The sequence below is a fragment of the Amyelois transitella genome, chromosome 14 (genome assembly GCF_032362555.1).
Source record: "Amyelois transitella isolate CPQ chromosome 14, ilAmyTran1.1, whole genome shotgun sequence".
In the NCBI taxonomy this organism is placed as follows: Eukaryota; Metazoa; Arthropoda; class Insecta; order Lepidoptera; family Pyralidae; genus Amyelois; species Amyelois transitella.
The window spans coordinates 9,871,103-9,890,615 of NC_083517.1; the positions used below are offsets into that span (position 1 = coordinate 9,871,103).

A 19,513-nucleotide genomic window follows, 5' to 3' on the forward strand; every position below is an offset into this window, starting at 1 on the left:
TTTTATGAAATCGCACGCGACTATCCGTCACACGGAACGCGAAATTTTTATGAGATCTAACACTAACTTACATGAATAGAAAAGGGTATGTTAAGATGGTTCGGTCATGTGGAGAGGATGAACGAAAGCAGGTTGACTAGGCAGATATACAAGGAGAGTGTGGAGGGAAAGGTCGGAATGGGAAGACCTAGACGAACGTATCTTGATCAAATTAAGGACGTCCTGGTAAAGGGTAAGGTCAAAAGCACCCGAAACCGCACCGCCGGCAAGTGGAAAGAGGTAGTCTCTGCCTACCCCTCCGGGAAAGAGGTGTGATTTTATGTATGTATGTTTGTATGTACCTAACACTAACCCTGTATAACATGTGCCTTGTAGTGCATTTGGTACATTTGGCACTAAATGTGGCACATATCAAGGGCCGGGAATAGATGGAACGTGGCGAGATTGAGTTACAAATGTCCTCTCTCACGACATTAATGTTTGAGACAAAATCCATCCAAGTGCCGTGTGGTTCCCGGCACCAAATAATAAAAAAAAATGCGACCACTCCATCTCTCTCCCATTGATGTCGTAAAAGGCGACTAAGGGGTAGGCTTATAAACTTGGGATTCTTCTTTTAGGCGATGGGCTAGCAACTTGTCACTATTTCAATCTCAATTCCATCATAAAGCCAAACAGCTGAACGTGGCCTATCAGTCTTTTCAAGACTGTTGGCTTGGCTCATATGTAAGAGTATAACATACAAAACAGCACAAAATGGTACTGATGGTCCAAAGACGGGCTTATCGCTAATGCAATATACTTACTCGTATTACATAATAATGCAAACATATATTTTCCCGATTAATATTATTATAGACGGCCTCTGTGGCGCAGCGGTGGTTGTGCGCTTGTCTGTGACACCGGAGGTCCCGGGTTCGAATCCCGGCCAGAGCATGATGAGAAAAGAACTTTTTCTGATTGGCCTGGGTCTTGGATGTTTATATATACAAGTGTTTATTATAAAATATAGTATCGTCAAGTTAGTATCTCGTAACACAAGTCTCGAACTTACTTCGAGGCTAACTCAATCTGTGTAATTTGTCCCGTATATATTTATTTTTTATTAATGTAGGATAGATATTTATTTGGCCATAAATCTAGCGTTGTCGCATGTCCAATACGTTTGTCCGTCTATTTGTATCGACCTACTTAGTCTAATATGAATGAAGGTTTTCCTAGAATCGGTTCAGCTCAGCATCTTAAGCATGCAGTAAATTCTAATAGAACATCGTTTCATTTTAATTTTTTTTTGCCATGTGGTTCCCGGCACCAGTACAAAAAAGGGTATTTAATATCGCCTTTTCACTCATTTCGGTAATCGCTGCACCTATTTATTTATGTATATTGTTTATCTATTGTAGTTTTTATGTATGTATGTTATAATTATTTTATTTTATATTTTGTGTAGGTATAAATACATATATTTATTTAGTTTAACCCCACATTAAGTTCTCTGTAAGACCCAATGGTTGACTGGTAGATAATGCTTCTAGCAACATTTGTATTTTGTGCAATGAAGTTTAAATAAATAAATAAAAAAGTAAAGGACCACTCAATCTCTTTCCCATGGATGTCGTAAAAGGCCACTAAAGGATAGGCTTACAAAGTTGCGATTCTTTTTTTAGGCGATGTTCTAGCAACATGTCACTATTTGAATCTCAATTCTATCATTAAGCCAAATAGGTGAGCGTGGCTTATCAGTCTTTTCAAGACTGTTGGCTCTGTCTACCCCACAAGGGATATAGACGTGACCAAAAGTATGTATTTAAAAACATGAAGTGAAGAAAAATTAATCATATCGAGTTTATAGTTCTTGAACGAACTATATATCCCAAATACCTTTACGTACAGACAGATACATATACTAAGTATGTTAAAAAAATTAAATTGACAGCAATTGTGATGAGTTAATAAATAAGAAAAGAGTATTCCGAAATAAAATATCATTTATAACCAACCCATTTACACTTTAAAAATATATGGTTTATACCTACACGTAGGTAACCTCTGTCTACCCCGCAAGGGATACAGACGTGATTATATGTATTTACATATATAAGTGTTAACTCAATAATGATAAAATTCACATTTTATAAACGTGTATTTATAAATAGCGTCTCCCCGCCCACGCTTATGTTCCACGCGACGTCGCTTGTTTAAATTAATAACGTTCATCAAGGCGTCACAATTATTTAAGGGTACGTTATATAATTCCATTTAGTGATAAGTTAAAGAATTTGGGTTTGATATTCGACAAAACTTTGTCATGCCACCCAAAGGTTGACTGGAAGAGATTGCATTAGCGATAAGTCTGCCTTTGTACCATCCCTGTCTTTTTTATGTTTTACTCTTATGGTGCAATAAAGAGTTTTATCTATCTATCTATAGTTTAGATAAGTAGGTATAATGCGGCCGCTCATAAACAATTTACGTGTGCACAAGTCAGCCAAATTTCTATATTTGAATGAATTCGATCGAGTATTTTGCACAGGAGCGGGCGGGGTGTGAAATAACTACACCCCTCTCCCCCCGCAAGCAAAAAAAGGAAAAGCCAAACAGGGTAAGCGCTATAACGAACGGGTTACCCCTTCGAAAGACTTAGCCATATCAAACGGGATAGCCTTTGGAAGGGTTAGCCATATAATATGGGATAGTCATGTGATTGGGTTAGCCACTTTGCAGGTTACACAACGTTAGGGGAAAGCTTTTGAAAGGATTAAGCAAACGAACGGCTTGTCCGGTCCCTGGTTATATGACGTACTTAAGAGTAAAATATAGGTATACATACATACATACATATAATCACGTCTATATCCCTTGCGGGGTAGACAGAGCCAACAGTCTTGTAAAGACTGATAGGCCACGTTCAGCTATTTGGCTTTAAGATAGGATGGAGATTCAAATAGTGACAGGTTGCTAGCCCGTCGCCTAAAAGAAGAATCCATATAATCACGTCTATATCCCTTGCGGGGTAGACAGAGTTGGCTCTGTCTACCCCGCAAGGGATATAGACTGTTGGCAGTCTTGTAAAGACTGATAGGCCACGTTCAGCTATTTGGCTTTAAGATAGGATTGAGATTCAAATAGTGACAGGTTGCTAGCCCAACGCCTAAAAGAAGAATCCCAAGTTTATAAGCCTACCCCTTAGTCGGCTTTTACGACATCCATGGGAAAGAGATGGAGTGGTCCTATTCTTTTTTGTATTGGTGCCGGGAACCACACGGCAATATAGGTATACATTATATAAAACGCCTCTTTCCCGGAGGGGTAGGCAGAGATTACATTTTTGACTTGAAAAAGAGGGATGATAGAGTAAGATGAAGAGTAAGCGAATATCGAAAAATCACTCTTGGTGCATTCTAAGGAATTATCTGCAAAACTATACTAATATTTTAAAGCTGAAGAGTTTGTTTGTTTGTTTGTTTGAACGCGCTAATCTCAGGAACTACTGGTTCGAATTGAAAAATTATTTTTGTGTTGAATACACCATTGATCGAGGAAGGCTTTAGGCTATATGACATCACGCTGTAACTATAAGAAGCAATGAAATAATGGAAAATGTGAAAAAAAATCGGGGAAAATTATTCATACTTGAGGGCTTCAATGATGCCCAAAATAACTATTCCACGCGGACGAAGTCGCGCGCACAGTTAGTTCTCTAGAAATTTTCACTTATCATGTGGCGGCAAAAATCACGCGACTCTATCAGTCAAAAACAGTGAAAAATCTAAATCGCGCAAGCAAAGATTTCACGGATTGGAGCATATGTACAACCTCGTCGGAGCCGCGATTCCCCAGGCATCACACCAGCCCGGCGGTAGATCTTCCCTTTGGTCGCGGTCGACCCGAATCATCGCTCCCGCTACACTAGCTTCCCCTTAAATGATAAATATCATACACCCGTTTGTATGGATTAAGATCGTGGTTTAAAATTAGGATGGATGTGGCAACATCAGCTGTAAGGTTAAATAAATAAGCATACAAACATACATAAAGTGTGTCACGTGTTAATCCCTTACGGGGTAGACGGAGCCAACAGACTTTGAAAGACTGAAAAGTCTTGTTCTTAAGTTACCAACGATGACCAGCATTCTTTCACGAGATGCCAGCAAAAATTAAAGTGTTTTGAATAAGACTACTCCATCTCTTTCCCATGGATGTCGTAAAAGGCGTCTAAGGGATAGGCTTATAAAATTGCGATCCTTTTTTTAGGCGATGGGCTAGCAACTTGTCACTATTTGGATCTCAATTCCATCATCAAGCCGAGCAGCTGAACGTGGCCATTCAGTCTTTTCGGGACTTTTTTTTACATACATATATAAATAGTCGCGTCTATATCCCTTACGGGGTAGGCAGAGCCAATAGACTTGGAAAGACTGAAAAGTCACGTTCTTAAGGTACCAATGGATGACCAGCGTTGTTACACGAGATGCCAGCATATGCTGAGTCGGGTCCCTATATAAAAACCATGTGAAGTAAAAGTGATTTTTGTATTAGTGCCGTGTGGTTCCCGGAACCAATAAAAAAAGAATAGGACCACTCCGTCTCTTTCCCAAGGTTGTCGTAAAAGGCGACTAAGGGATAGGCTTATAAACTTGGGATTCTTCTAAAGTAAAATTGCATCTAAATTGATGCACTAAATGCACGTTCAGGGCACTGAAGTGTGTCGAGCTGCGTACGTATGTATGTATGTCAGAAACTTGAGTCTCAAAGCGTCTTCATTGTTACAAACTTGATACCAGATACTACATAAGAATGTACCCTACGTCAAGTTCTATTGTCTATTTAAAACCACTACGACACTGGCCCTGTCTACCCCGCAAGAGATGTAGCCGTGATTATATGTAAGCATGTGTGTATGAAACTCTACGACAAATGCATCCGATATTTTTTGGCTGTTTATTAAAATGATGATGAGGATGAATGAAAGCAGGTTGACTAAGCATATATACAAGGAGAGTGTGGAGGGAAAGGTCGGAGTGAGAAGACCTAGACGAACGTATCTTGATCAAATTAAGGACGTCCTGGTAAAGGGGCAGGTCAAAAGTACCCGAAACCGCCGAGCTTACATGAAGAGAGTTATGAATGTGGATGAAGCGAAGGAAGTATGCAGAGATCGTGGCAAGTGGAAACAGGTAGTCTCTGCCTACCCCTCCGGGAAAAAGGCGTGATTTTATGTTTGTATGTATGTATGTTTATTTAAATTATCTTTTCAATTAAATATCTACATACCAACATACAATATGATCACACCTTTCTTTCTAAAGACTAGATTTGAAGCCATGATGAGACCCCCTCTGGCTCAGTTGGCGAGCGATCGGTTATCAAGTCGAAGTGCCTGGTTGCGATCCCTGGCAAGGAATAGATTTTTTTGTGTTTATCAAATTTTTGTGTTTACTATTTTTATGATTTTTGTGACGTCCACCGAGGACAGCTCGGTCACCCAGGTAGTTTTTTGATTAAGATTGTAAGTTTCTGTGTAATAAAAAGATTATTACAAGCAAACAAGCAAATAGTGCCGTGTGGTTCCCGGCACCAATACAAAAAAGAATAGAACCACTCCATCTCTTTCCCATGAATGTCGTAAAAGATGACTAAGGGATATGCTTAAAAACTTGGGTTTCTTCTTTTAGGCGATGGGCTAGCAACCTGTCACTATTTGAATCTCAATTCTATCATTAAGCCAAATAGCTGAACGTGGCCATTCAGTCTTTTCAAGACTGTTGGCTCTGTCTACCCCGCAAGGGATATAGACGTGACCATATGTATGTATGTAACAAGCAAATATTTTGCGAAAAAGCTTGTTACATGAAATTGAGTGAACTCAAATTTCACCTCATTATGTACGAGTCGAGTACATCTAATCGGAACTATGGACCGGCGCCTACGCAGGACAGGCTAGAAACCGGTCTATCTGGAAATCTGAGCGACCATTGTAGTCTAGGTCATAAGCTAGGTCCAACTGGAAAGCTGACTTGTTTTAATACTAATATCGGACGCGGGTTGCGTTAGAATGCTTGTGTTTTGTTTTTACCTAAGTGATATAGAAGAAGGGTTATGTTTTTTCGGTTGTAAATACTTTTGACGCCATTGATTGTCTTTGAAATAGTAAAAAAAAATAGTTTCCACGTTTGCTTGGTAGTGAAAAAAAAGCTTACTGCGTGCCAGATGCTTCTCTTCCCGTTCAAATTGTAGAAGTCTATAAAGGGAAAGGCTTGGAAATTCAAATTGAAAATTGGATTTTCAATTTGAATTCCCAATTGGAAAAATACATAAAAAATACAATTTTTCTCATTTACCATGAGACACTAATTTAAGCAGAATCCTCTCTTATTTTTTAACTCCTTAACTTACTTACTAAACTTGGGATTCTTTTTTAGGCGATGGGTTTAGCAACCAGTCAATATTTGAATCTCAATACTATCATTAAGCCAAATAGCTGAATTCAGTAAAAAAAAAATGCTCAATTCCCTCGGAAAACGTTGCTCGAAATTTAAATGAAAGCACCATTAATCTCAATCTAGAATACTTTTTAGTGCACCCAGAAATATGTGCACCAAATTTTTCCTGAAACTTGAAAGCGACGCAGCGGGAGTGCATGCCGCAAGGTCGTTGAACTCTGAGTCTGCCAACCAACCTAGACATTCCACAAGGCAGTTGGATCTTTGTTTCGTGTAAAAGAGTTAATTTTTATTTTTAACATACATACATACATACATACATATGGTCACGTCTATATCCCTTGCGGGTTTGACAGAGCCAACAGTCTTGAAAATACTGATAGGCCACGTTCAGCCGTTTGGCTTACTGATAGCATTTACATTCAAATAAAGTGACAGGTTGCAAGCCCGTCGTCTAAAAGAAGAATCCCAAGTTTATAAGCCTATCTTTTAGTCGCCTTTTGCGACATTCATACGAGAGAGCTGCAGTTCAGTTCACAAGAATAATGTTTTATAATAATTTGTTTGATTTTTTCAGGTAACTAATATTGGAAGAAGCTTATGTTAATGGTAAGACTGCGATGCTATACACTAGTGAACCTTTTAGATGCAAGCATTTAACTTTCAATGTGGGTTGAATAGTCCGCTTGATCATTAATCAACTTTCTCTAAAGCTTTGCCGTTTTATTCATTACGGCTTTTGTCTTTACTCCTCTTTCTGTGACTGGTAAAGACTGAGTAGATTCTTTATCTATATAGAGAAAAGTCTTTCTCCTAATGTTAAAATACCTACTCAGTAAAAAAAAAATAATTGTCTGTCACAGATAATTCTTTTAGGCACAGTACCTACAGCTGCGGGTGGTTTGAGTAGCTAGCTTTGAGTCTTGAAGCTGTTAACTCTGTCTACCCTGGAAGGGAATGACGTGCTTGTACACTTTGTTTATAACATATGTTTCGCAATGCAATTGCCAAAAAGAAGGGAGAAATAGGTCACAGTCTACTGCGTAGTTATTAAGGGCGCTGTCAAGGGCATAGGGCTTTGGCCCTTCGGGAGAGGGAATGAAAGGTAATATACGAAATAGCTGTGTTAGAAAGAGATGGTTTGACCGCTTTGTTTTGATTGTAACAGTATAAAAGACTGGTTAGTAGTTAGTAATCTTCACCTTAAAAATATTCTTTTGTCTAACTAACTTTTTGCTGTGAATAGTTTCTTCTCTAAAATTAAATCTAATTTATTTCAAAACAAATATACCTATCTATATGTATGCTTGCAGCACTTTGAATTTTTGAAATCGGTTCTATAAGTTTTTGAGTTTATTCGTTACAAACATACAAATATTTTATCTTTGTTAATAGTGTGGATGTGTATAAAACGTTATTGTTTCTTATTTATATTTTCATTCTAAGTTTGGATAGTTGTGAAGTTGACATTGTTGAAGAAAATGCTGCAGTACAGTTTGTTACCGCTTCCTCTGCTCTGACGCCTTGGAAGCGGCAGTAAATTTAGGTTTTAGTAATTTATTTGACGTCAACCAATGTTGTTAAACCATACGTTTTGACAATTATTAAGCGATATGAATTATCCTATAATAATGAATAAAAATTTTGAATTTTTTAATTAGTAACTCATATCCCACGGAAGAAGTACCTTTGGTGGATATAAAAGATACCTAAGTACTTATATCTTTCTCCATACATCTTATTATGTGTGCCAAATGCCATCAAGGTCGGTCAAGTGGGGTCAAGTTGATAAAATGTGTTTAAAAAAGCTCTGTCATGGATAACTTTGTGTTAACTCGTAACAATTAAATACTCACTTGGGGTGTCAGTGACCTACTTTACAGAATAAAGTTACAACGTACACTGTATTGATACATGCATACATACATATGGTCACGTCTATATCCCTTGCGGGGTAGACAGAGCCAACAGTCTTGAAAATACTGAATTCAGCTATTTGGCTTAATGATAGAATTGAGATTCAAATAGTGACAGGTTGCTAACCCACTGCCTAAAAAAGAATCCCAAGTTTGTAAGCTTATCCCTTAGTCGCCTTTTACGACATCCATGGGAAAGAGATGGAGTGGTCCTATTCTTTGTTGTATTGGTGCCGGGAACCACACGGCACTGTAGTGATATCTTATGGAAAGTAACGACAGCTGTAGAAATGTGACTGACTTTTTAATTTAAGAATCCTAATTACATATCACGTCTTTATCCTTTACGGGGTAGACAGAGGTAACTGAAATGCCACGTTCAAGATTCTATTCTAATAGGCAGGTAGCCCACGGCCCAGGTATAGCTAAAAGAAAATCCCTAATTTATAAGCATTTCCCTTGATTGACTCTTACATTGTGTATGTTTTCCCTACTAGACCAGCATGGAAGTTTGCACTAGATGATTGTGCCCATATTCCCTTAGTCGCCTTTAAGAATCATCCTTGTCAATGTTTGTACAGTGAATACATTTTTTTTTAATAAAACGTTACATAATACTAATAACTTTGTTGCAATGAAGACCAAAAAATATGTATGTAGGTAAAGTATTTTTAAAATAAATGCATATTAAGATAAACGACTTAAGTCCAGGATGTGGATAAAATTGATAAAATAATGTGTCGTATTTTTTATTGTCAATTTAACTGAATATTATATTAATTTAAGAAATCATTTACACATACATACATACATTAAATCACGCCTTTTTCCCGGAGGGGTAGGCAGAGACTACATATTTCCACTTGCCACGATCTCTGCATACTTCCTTCGCTTCATCCACATTCATAACTCTCTTCATGCAAGCTCGGCGGTTTCGGGTACTCTTGACCTGACCCTTTACCAGGACGTCCTTAATTTGATCAAGATACCTTCGTCTAGACTCATGTTGCACATGTTTACAAAATATTCCTGAATTCTTTGAAGTTTTCTCGTATAGAAAGTAAATTTATCGTTAATGTAATTAAATCCTAATTTTTTAATGTTTCAATTGAGAGGTCGCATAAACGGTTAGTGATTTATTAGTGATCTTGGATAATGAATTTATTCGTTATTATCCAAGAATTTCACGATACTGATAAAAAGTAAAAATTGAAAAGTATATTATATTCAATGAACACCATAACACAAAAAATTAAACAAAAATAAAAGTGTAATATAAACGCGCATTATGTAGCTATCATTAAGTTAGTACCTACATTATTAAGTAAGTCGATCACCACACCAATACCTTTCACCACCAATAAAGCTGCAAAGCTCATAGTCTACCGGCCGTCTAGTCCACACGTGCATTCAACGCATGCGCTATCGAACCTCCAACTTACTTTGCTTCGCCAGTATCGAGCGAACCTCCGGCGAGAGAGGTCATGTCGCTATGTCAGACGGGCGCGACTCCCCATCGCAAAGCGGTCTTCGGGACCGCGTACACTTCTTCGAAAAAGTCTGGACAGGCCAATCCAGTTCAGACACAGTTGACGCGACAACAAATGTCGATGATATAGAGAGGCGCATTGAACAGCGCAAACGTAGGCCTGAATCTCCCAAAATCGAGGTCCGATTGAAACATACAAGGGAAACTGAATCTCCTACTAGAAGTTTTGAAACGTCATTCCCCAATTATAAGCTGAGGCATGTCGATCCTGAGGAATTTGAGAAGGTCGAGCGTCAGGTCGAAGAGGGAGACTTGGGCGCTGGTGTGCGGTATGTAAAATACGAAAGGGTGTCTGTTAAAAGGACTGTGACTGAGAGCAGTCATACCAGGGAACGACGGGAGGAGAGGTCCGAGTCTCCCCTGGAGTGGTACTCGGATTATAAACAACAGAATCTGCAGACTGCCCCCATGAAGGAATACTTCAGGAGCAAATCGGAATATGACTCGCACATTGCTGAAATTCGCGGTGAGTCCTATCTTCTAAATTTGTACGGTCAAAGCAGTTTTTTTTTCTTTTGATTATTATATATAAACAGTAGGATACGTAAAGTATCTATTATAGTAGTAGTATAAAAATTTCGTAAAGAAATTAAACGGCTCTACCTATAATTTGTAGAAAAAAAAACACAACTTCCTGATTGAGTTTACGCGACGCGATACCTATATTAATGAAAATTTTGTACCAATTAAGCAATTCAGACACTAAACTAAAGGTATAACAAATTTTTCATACACATCATTTATTTTTTTACTCTGTCCAGACTAAATTAAGTTACACGGACTTATAAAACAGGTACTACTTAATTCTAAATGTTAGGAGGTCGCGACCTTGGCAGTTGAATTGAAAACAACATTGCGTAAGATAATGATAAATTGTCAGCCATGAACTGACTATTCTATGGGAATAAAGATGATATTATAACATCCGCATTTTTTAAAACAAATTGCTGAAAATTATATCGACTGCAAAAATATTGTTTCAAAGATTTTATTTCACTACTAGCTGTGCCCGCGACTTAGAATATCGCGTGGAATAGTCATTCAAGGATGAATAATTTTCCCCGTTTTTTTTTCACAAATTCCATTATTTCTTGCTCCTTATAGTTGTAGCGTGATGTTTTATAGCCCAAAGCCTTCCTCCATAAATGGTCTATTCAACACAAAAATAATTTTTAATTCGAACCAGCAGTTCCTGAGATTAGCGCGTTCAAACAAACAAACAAATTCTTCAGTTTTATAAAATTAGTATAGATTTTATACAACCACTAGAGGCCGCCCGCGACTTCGTCCGCATGGAAACCCTATCAATCCCGCGGGAACTCTGGGATAAAAAGTAGCCTATGTGTTATTCTGGGTTTTCAGCTACCTACATACCAAATTTCATGGTAATCGGTTCAGTAGTTTTTGCGTGAAAGAGTAACAAACATCCATACATCCATACAAACTTTCGCCTTTATAATAGTAGTAGGATAGGATAAAAGGTATTTGTAAATCGCGAGTCTCGTAAATTATAGTTGATTCATGGAAATTGACTTGAAATTCATTATAGATCAAAATGAAAATCTGAATCAAGCTAATAAATACCTAATACCTACAAAAAAATATGAATTCAGACACAGATTCTTACTAATATCTACGAACAATAATAATCTTAGTAGAACCAAAAAACTCAATAATTGCAAAAATAATTTACCGAAATATTGTCAAAATGATTGTGTACCGAATATTCTGCGTTGTAAAGATTAGATTTGTTTGTGTTTTTGAATCTGCCTATATCTTATCGTGAGTTTGCACTTCACACTCGAGGTGATAAAAATTGCACATGTAATGGATGGACCTACTGGTAGCGTTATTATGAATTTCAATGTCGTAAAAAGACTTTTGTTTTCGATCGTCTAAATCGTAAGGTAAATCAAATTAACAAAGTACCTATTTATCTCATCACATCACAGATATCTTTTGTTTTTTTTTTTTAATGTATTTGTCTCATCACAGATATCTTTCTTTTTTTAATTTTACTTATTTGTATAATTAGGTTGCTGCTAACATTCTATAATGAAAAGATTTTGATAAATCAGTGAACGAGCGAGGGTCTGTTAGGTCGTGTCTGAATAAAACAGAATTTTGGCTGTTCAAGGCGTCGTCTTATTGTCGTCTTAGTCTTAGTTTCGATTGTCCTTTTTTTCATCAGTCTGTCAGTCGGTTTTGGTCATCTAAAATGTCAAGTCAAATAGTCTGTTTGGAAGAGGCTGAAAGGCCGCTACAATCAGTAATCCAAGCGCAACGCGAAATCTTTTTTTAGGATGAGACTAACATTAACATATTTAGCAAATTAATAAACTTACGTGTGCCGTGTGGTTCCCGTCACCAGTACAAAAAAAGAATAGGACCACTCCATCTCTTTCCTATGGATGTCGTAAAAGGCGACTGAGGGATAGGCATACAAACTTGAGATTCTTTTTTTAGGCGATGGGCTAGCAACTTATCACTATTTGAATCTCAATTCTATCATTAAGCCAAATAGCTGAGCGTGGCCTATCAGTCTTTTCAAGACTGTTGGCTCTGTCTACCCCACAAGGGATATAGACGTGACCATATGTATGTATGTATTTAGCAATTAAATAAACTTATGTTACAAAATGCTATGTTAAATGAATGAGCCTTGTGCGATGCACCGAGCTATCCCCACCTCGAGGTCAGGATTTAAAATATGCAATCCGAATGGAATTCCAGCCCACGTAGTCTGGACTCGGGGAACGGGTCGGTTTATCATGGGCTCGGAATATCTGCAGGAACTGCAAATGATCCACAGAGCTTTGTTTTTACAGTAGAATCTCTATAACTCGAATTTCAAGGGTAATGCAAAAAATTTCGAAATAATGACTTATCGACTTATCAAGAATTTCGAGATACAAAGAATTTACTTCCTAAAATTTCGACTCAGAAAGGCGCTTCGAAATAATATTTTTCTTATGTTTTAGATATATTTATTACAAACAATCACTACATAGTATAAAACAAAGTCGCTATTTTAGTATGTTTGTCTGTATGCTTAAATCTTTAAAATTACGCAACGGATTTTGATGCGGTTTTTTTGTAACAGGTAGAGTGATTCAAGTGGAAGGTTTTTATGTATAATAACATTTATAATTTTGCACCCGTGCGAAGCCGGGGCGGGTCGCTAGTAGATTATAAGAACATTCCTGAACATTCTTTTCGGATTTTATTATTGCTGTGCGGTCGAGAGAGGTGAGGTATAAAGCCAGGAGGAAGAAGAAATGAAATAATAGGTATAACTTTAAGGCATTTATCACGAACTATCTGTATAGATGTTTAATAATTTTGTTCATAAACATTGTCTTATCAACCATGTTATCTTACAAATTAAACAAAAAATTCTTGACCGATATTTCATATTTTACACGTTCAAAAGATTCAACTATTTTTCAGAAATTGCATATAAGTATAAGGATTCATCATTCATTAATTCTCGTGTTTGAATGGCTATAAAGATAGGGCTAATTATATCAATAAAAACCTTAAACATGACGCTAGGTGCATTAGAATTTTATGTTTCATTGTAAATATTGTAATTACCAGTAGTGACATCACTCTATAGTGGTTATAAATAAACATATCACGTGACTTGTGTTTGTATGGTGATCATTTGCATGAGTCTACTGTTGACAATTGACCTGAAGTAACTTCAATAAAACTAGAAGTAAAATGTATAGATAACTATTGATTGATTTACATTTATTATTTAGTACCTGGGTGACCGAGCTGTGCTTGGTGGACGTAACGGTAAACAATAAACATAAGATCTCTTACGTCTTTTTCCCTCACGGGGTAGACAGAGCTTAAAATATCAAAAAGCGTGAAACTGAGATTCAAATATAGGCATTTTGTATGCCCATCGCCTAATTTCTAATTTTATTAGCCTTCTCCTTGATATCCGCCGTGTGCAATAAAAAAATCTTGCTTATTTCGTGTTACTTTCGAGCTATCGCTTCTTATCCCATACATTCTTATGTATGGGATAAGATTGTGTATTATATATATTATGCATTATATTATATTAGTTTATATCTTATTAATTATGTACACAAGCCAATGCCTTTCTTTACTTTATTATCCTGTCGTGGGCCTACTGGAAGAAATTACTCTAGAAATAAATAGCGCCCTTGTACCAATTTTCTCTTAAGTTTAAGTTCTATTCTTATTTTTTTCTTTGATATACATAAATATATAAATAAAATAAATTAATAAACACCGCGATCGAAGCTCGCACTGCATAGAATCTTGTTTGTTTTCTGTTCCTCTAAAAAATTGGGTATCTATATTATTTCTTTTGGAGTTCCCCTTCTTCTCTTAGGGGATATACGCGTCAAATTTCAGCTTTCTACAGCCATTACTTTCGTCTCTACGTGTCTATCAGTCAGTCAATTAGTAAATTCGTCTCCATATTGTCTATGATTTAGCTACTCCGTTATATTATTATATTTTAATGATCTAGAATGACATGATATTATATTTCACATACATATGGTCACGTCTATATCCCTTGCGGGGTAGACATAGCCAACAGTCTTGAAAAAGCTGAATGGCCACGTTCAGCTATTTGACTAAATAATAGAATTGAGATTCAAACAGTGACAGGTTGCTAGCTCATCGCCCAAAAAAGAATCCCAAGTTTGTAAGCCTATCCCTTACTCGCCTTTTACGACATCCATGGGAAAGAGATGGAGTGGTCCTATTCTTTTTTGTATTGGTGCCGGGAACCACACGGCACATTATTATTATATTTTGATGATCTACAATGACATGAACCTATTTTTTTTACCGATAATGGCATCATACTGATTACCACCTTGATTAGTTTGCGCATTCTAACTTTCTGCCGCTCGATATTTATGTCAGGCGTCATGACATCATCAACGTATAAAATACTAGTTGTATATTCAATGACATCAGTGAAAACAAGTCCATTAGGTCGTTACTGGACTATGTAAAGTATAAATTTTATATGATCTGATGATGATTAAGGACTAGTATGTAGGTATACAATTTTTTTAGAAAAAAGCAGACAAAATGTGATTAGGTATTACAAATTCTAAACTATACTAACAATAAAACTACCTAGTCGTAATTAAAATAAAGTAAAATTCCTAAACTAAAAAAAATATTATTTAAGTTTGGTATATGTATTATAAATGTAATATAATATATATGTAGGTCTTTAATAGGCTGAACGTGGACTTTCAGTTTTTTTTTCAAAACTGTTGTTTCTGTCTACCCCGCAAGGGATATTGACATGATAATATGCGCAAAAATCATCACCAGAGTTCAATTTAGATAGATAGGTAGATGGAAAAGCTTTGTTCACTGTCATAATACATTTGTTGGTCACATACATAATTAATAACAAAACAGTAATAAAAAATGTGAATGTGCATGTAAATGTCGTGGCCATATCATAGAATTGATCATTTCATGAAATATTTGAGCATTTCATGATCTGTTCACACTTCATGAAATGGCCAACTAATGATGATCATATTGTTAAATCTTATACGTTTAATGATTTGGTCATACACGATTGGCCATATCATGAAAAGAGAGTGTCCATGAAATGTTTAGTAAATATTCAGAATATTTTTAATATGAAAACTATTTGTTTATATGTTTATCAAGTGACAGAAATTATGAAAATTCTGGGAACTTGTGGAAATAATGTAAGAATAAAAATATATACAACAATTTTAGTATGAAAAATTGTTTATTGTCCTAGAAAACTTTGGCAAGACAAGAATTTTTATATTAAGACCCTTAACATTAAGATGGCACTATATTATATCACAAATTGTATTACGACTTATTATTATTAAATTTGTATGTTAAAAAATAATGTTAAAAAATGAAAAAGAAACATGGGAATCATCCGAACAGTAGGATCGTAAATAAATACATTTTCTTGAATATAAGATACTCTTCCTCCGCAGTTTCCAAAATGTCGTATTTGGAGAGTCAACAAGTCCATACACTTTTTTCGCGTGGTCACCCTACTCTCCTTTATTTGGTTTAGAACCTAAAAACAAAAACAAAAAATATTTGAATATTCTGACAAGAGACAAGTTTAAAACAATTTCAGATTAAAAGACAAACACTGTAGTTAAGCAACAATATTTAATTCAAATTTTATCAATAATAATGTAATTTATATAAAATCAAAAGTGAAGAACTAACCTGCGAAATTCGTTCCAAACTCCAGGGTTTCTAGACATTTTTTTCGTGCGTGACGTGGCTTGCGAAATATGCGACTACCTTTTCATCATAACTTCGTTTTTTTCACTTTCTGTCACGTTTATTTCAATATTTTTTTTATTTACAATCAAACAAACTCTTGCGGCCGCCATTTTGAAGCGTAAACAAAGCGATCCTAGCGCCTCTGTCGGTAATTACGGTAACTATTTTACGATATGATCAAACAAGCTTGGCCATTTCATGAAATGGTTGCGCGTTTCGTTGATCAAATCGTCAAACTGTTTCTTATCAATGATCTGGTCAAGCCACATCATGATGTGGTCAATAGATAGTTGGCCATTTCATGAAATGTGAACAGATCATGAAATGGCCGAGTATTTCATGAAGTGATCAATTCTGTGATATGGCTACGACATATATACCACGACCAATGATGGACAGTGAGCTGACTGACTGACTGATTTGGCAATATTTTTCTAAAATTTCCCGGAAGTGATTTTTTTTCATACTTACATACATACTCGTAAAATCACGCCTCTTTCCCAAAGGGCAGTTGGCAGAGATAGGCCACGTTCAGCTTTTTGGCTTAATGATAGAATTGAGATTCAAATAGTGACAGGTCAATAGTCTCGTGTTTGTAAGCCTATCCCTAAGTCGCCTTTTACGACATCCATGGGAAAGAGATGGAGTGGTCCTTCTTTTTGTACTGATGCCGGGAACCACACGGCGACGGCATAATAGACATAAAATTATACACGGGAAAATCTTGGTCATAAATAAAATACGACACATAGTCATGGCTACACGGTCGTGTAAGTAGCAATGAAGCGTGTCGGCGATAACCACAAGTATGGTTTTATTTGCCGTGTGGTTCCCGGCAGCAATATAAAATCTCATTTCGATTTCGATAGGCTTATAAACTTGGGATTCTTATTTTAGGCGATGGGCTAGATACCTGTCACTATTCGAATCTCAATTCTATCGTAAAGCCAAACAGCTAAACGTGGCCTATCAGTCTTTTTAAAACTGTTGTCTCTGTCTACCCCGCAAGGGATACAGACGTGACTATATGTATGTACATCGATTTCAATTCACATGATATATACTGAAATCTTGATTGAGAAACCATTGAAGTGTACTTTATAGTGTAACATGACTTAAAAGAGACAAGATGTGAGACAAATTCACGTACACACATATAATCACGTCTACATCCCTTACGGGGTAGACAGAGCTGACCAGTCTTGAAAAGAGTGAAATGCCCCGTTCCACTATATGCCTAACTGAAATCACTCAGGTGCCTATTTAAATTAGCAACATTATACTCATAGATAATTCAGAACATTTATTTATGGTCGTTTTATAAATAAACCAAGTAATTACAACATGAATCTTGTATGTATATAGAGCAGATAAGGCCGACCACACTCTCGACATATAAATTCTTTCTATCTAAGGTCTTGCTCTTGAACTGGTGATAATTCGTGATGGTATGAGATCATATTTATATAAGCATGCTATGAAAAACATGATAAAAAGACTTGAATCATTGCAGAAAGTTTTTAAATTTACATGAATGTGATGATTGAATAGAAATTGTTGTTTTATTGTCTTGAAATCGAAATGAAAATTGAAATAGTGCCGTGTGGTTCCCGGCACTAATACAAAGAAAAAGGACCACTCCGTCCCTTTCCCATGGATGTCGTAAAACTCGACTAAGGAATAGGCTAATAAACTTGGGATTCTTTTTAACGCGATGGGCTAGCAACCTGTCAGTATTTAAATTTCAATTGTTTCATTCAGCCAAACAGCTGAGCGTGGCCTATCAGTCTTTTCAAGAATGTTGGCTCTGTTTACCCCGCAAGCAACATAGAATATGTGTATGTATGTATAAATAAAAACAACCATTGTTTCACAATGCCGTGATAAGGCACGACACACTAGTATTTATTATAAAGAAACCACACACCTGCATCTATTTAGGTTGTAGGCTAGACGTGACTTTTAAAGTGATTCCTGATTGAATCATGAAGTAAATTAACATTAATCGATTTACATACATACATATAATCACGTCTATATCCCTTGCGGGGTAGACAGAGCCAACAGTTATGAAAAGACCGATTCACATTGAGCTATTTGCCTTAATGATAGAATTGAGATTCAAATAGTGACAGGTTACTAGCCCGTCGCCTAAAAGAAGAATCCCTAGTTTATAAGCCTATCCCTTTGCGCCTTTTACAACATCCATGGGAACGTGATGGAGTGGTCCTATTCTTATTTTTATTAATGCCGGGAACCACACGGCAACATACCTAATCGATTTAATAAACTATTAATGTTAATGTCTGAATGCTACAACATGAGGCCGCAACAATTGAGCGGAATGAGACTCTATGTGGAGTGAAGGTAAGCACTCACAGCTATATTTCCCAAAATTCCCACGGGAAAAGAAATTAAAGAGATCTTAAGATTTACGCGGGCGGACTGTTCGCTCTGTCTACCCCGCAATGGATGTAGACGTAACCCCCTTACCAATTCGACCACCGACGACAGTTAAAATATAATTGTATGACCTTGAATATGTAACAAATCACTAAAAAAGCATAAATTAACGAATGTACAGCCATCAGATTATAGCATTATTTTGTTTCAAGGTTGAAAAGTGAATCTAAAAAGTGTGGCCAGCCTGTGATTTAATCTTCAGTTTATTTTGATTGTACAGTTAACGACTATTTATTTCTGTTATTCTTTTTCTTTCATTGTTACTTTCTTGAAAGTAGTGCTGTGTGGTCCTCGGCAGTGCCGTGTGGTACCAATACAAAAAAGAATAGGACCACTCCATCTCGTTCCCATGGATGTCGTTAAAGGCGACTAAGCGATAGGCTTACAAACTTGGGATTCTATTTTTAAGGCGATGGGCTAGCAACCTGTCACAATGTTAATCTCAATTCTGTCATTAAGCCAAATAGCTAAACGTGGCCATTTAGTCTTTTCAAGACTGTTGGCTCTGTCTACCCCGCAAGGGATATAGACGTGACCATATGTATGTATGTTATTTTCTACCGTGTGGTTCCCGGCACCAGTACAAAAAAGAACTGAGGACCACTCCATTTCTTTCCCATAGAGGCCGTAAAAGGCGACTAAGGTATAGGCTTACAGCCTTGGGATTCTTTTTTAGGCGATGGGCGAGCAACCTGTCACTATTTGAATCTCAATCCTATCATTAAGCCAAATACCTGAACGTGGCCATTCAGTCTTTTTAAGACTGTTGGCTCCGTCTACCCCGAAAGGGATATAGGCGTGACCATATGTAAGTATGTAATCTAATAAGAATAAGA

At 36.6% G+C, this 19,513-nt stretch overlaps 1 protein-coding gene across 7 annotated transcripts in view; it reads left to right on the forward strand.

The window, feature by feature from the left end:
- LOC106132288 (muscle-specific protein 300 kDa) overlaps window positions 1–19,513 on the forward strand; it is a 164,827-nt gene that overhangs the window by 22,277 nt on the left and 123,037 nt on the right. For 6 of the 7 annotated variants that reach the window (XM_060947704.1, XM_060947707.1, XM_060947705.1 and 3 more), the window contains exon 1: window positions 9,826–10,374. The exons of the other annotated variant lie outside the window; for it this stretch is intronic. In XM_060947704.1, the coding sequence (XP_060803687.1) occupies window positions 9,852–10,374 (523 nt within the window). In that variant the 5' untranslated portion in view covers window positions 9,826–9,851. Of the gene's footprint in view, window positions 1–9,825; window positions 10,375–19,513 lie in introns of those variants that run through there. 7 annotated transcript variants of the gene reach the window in all.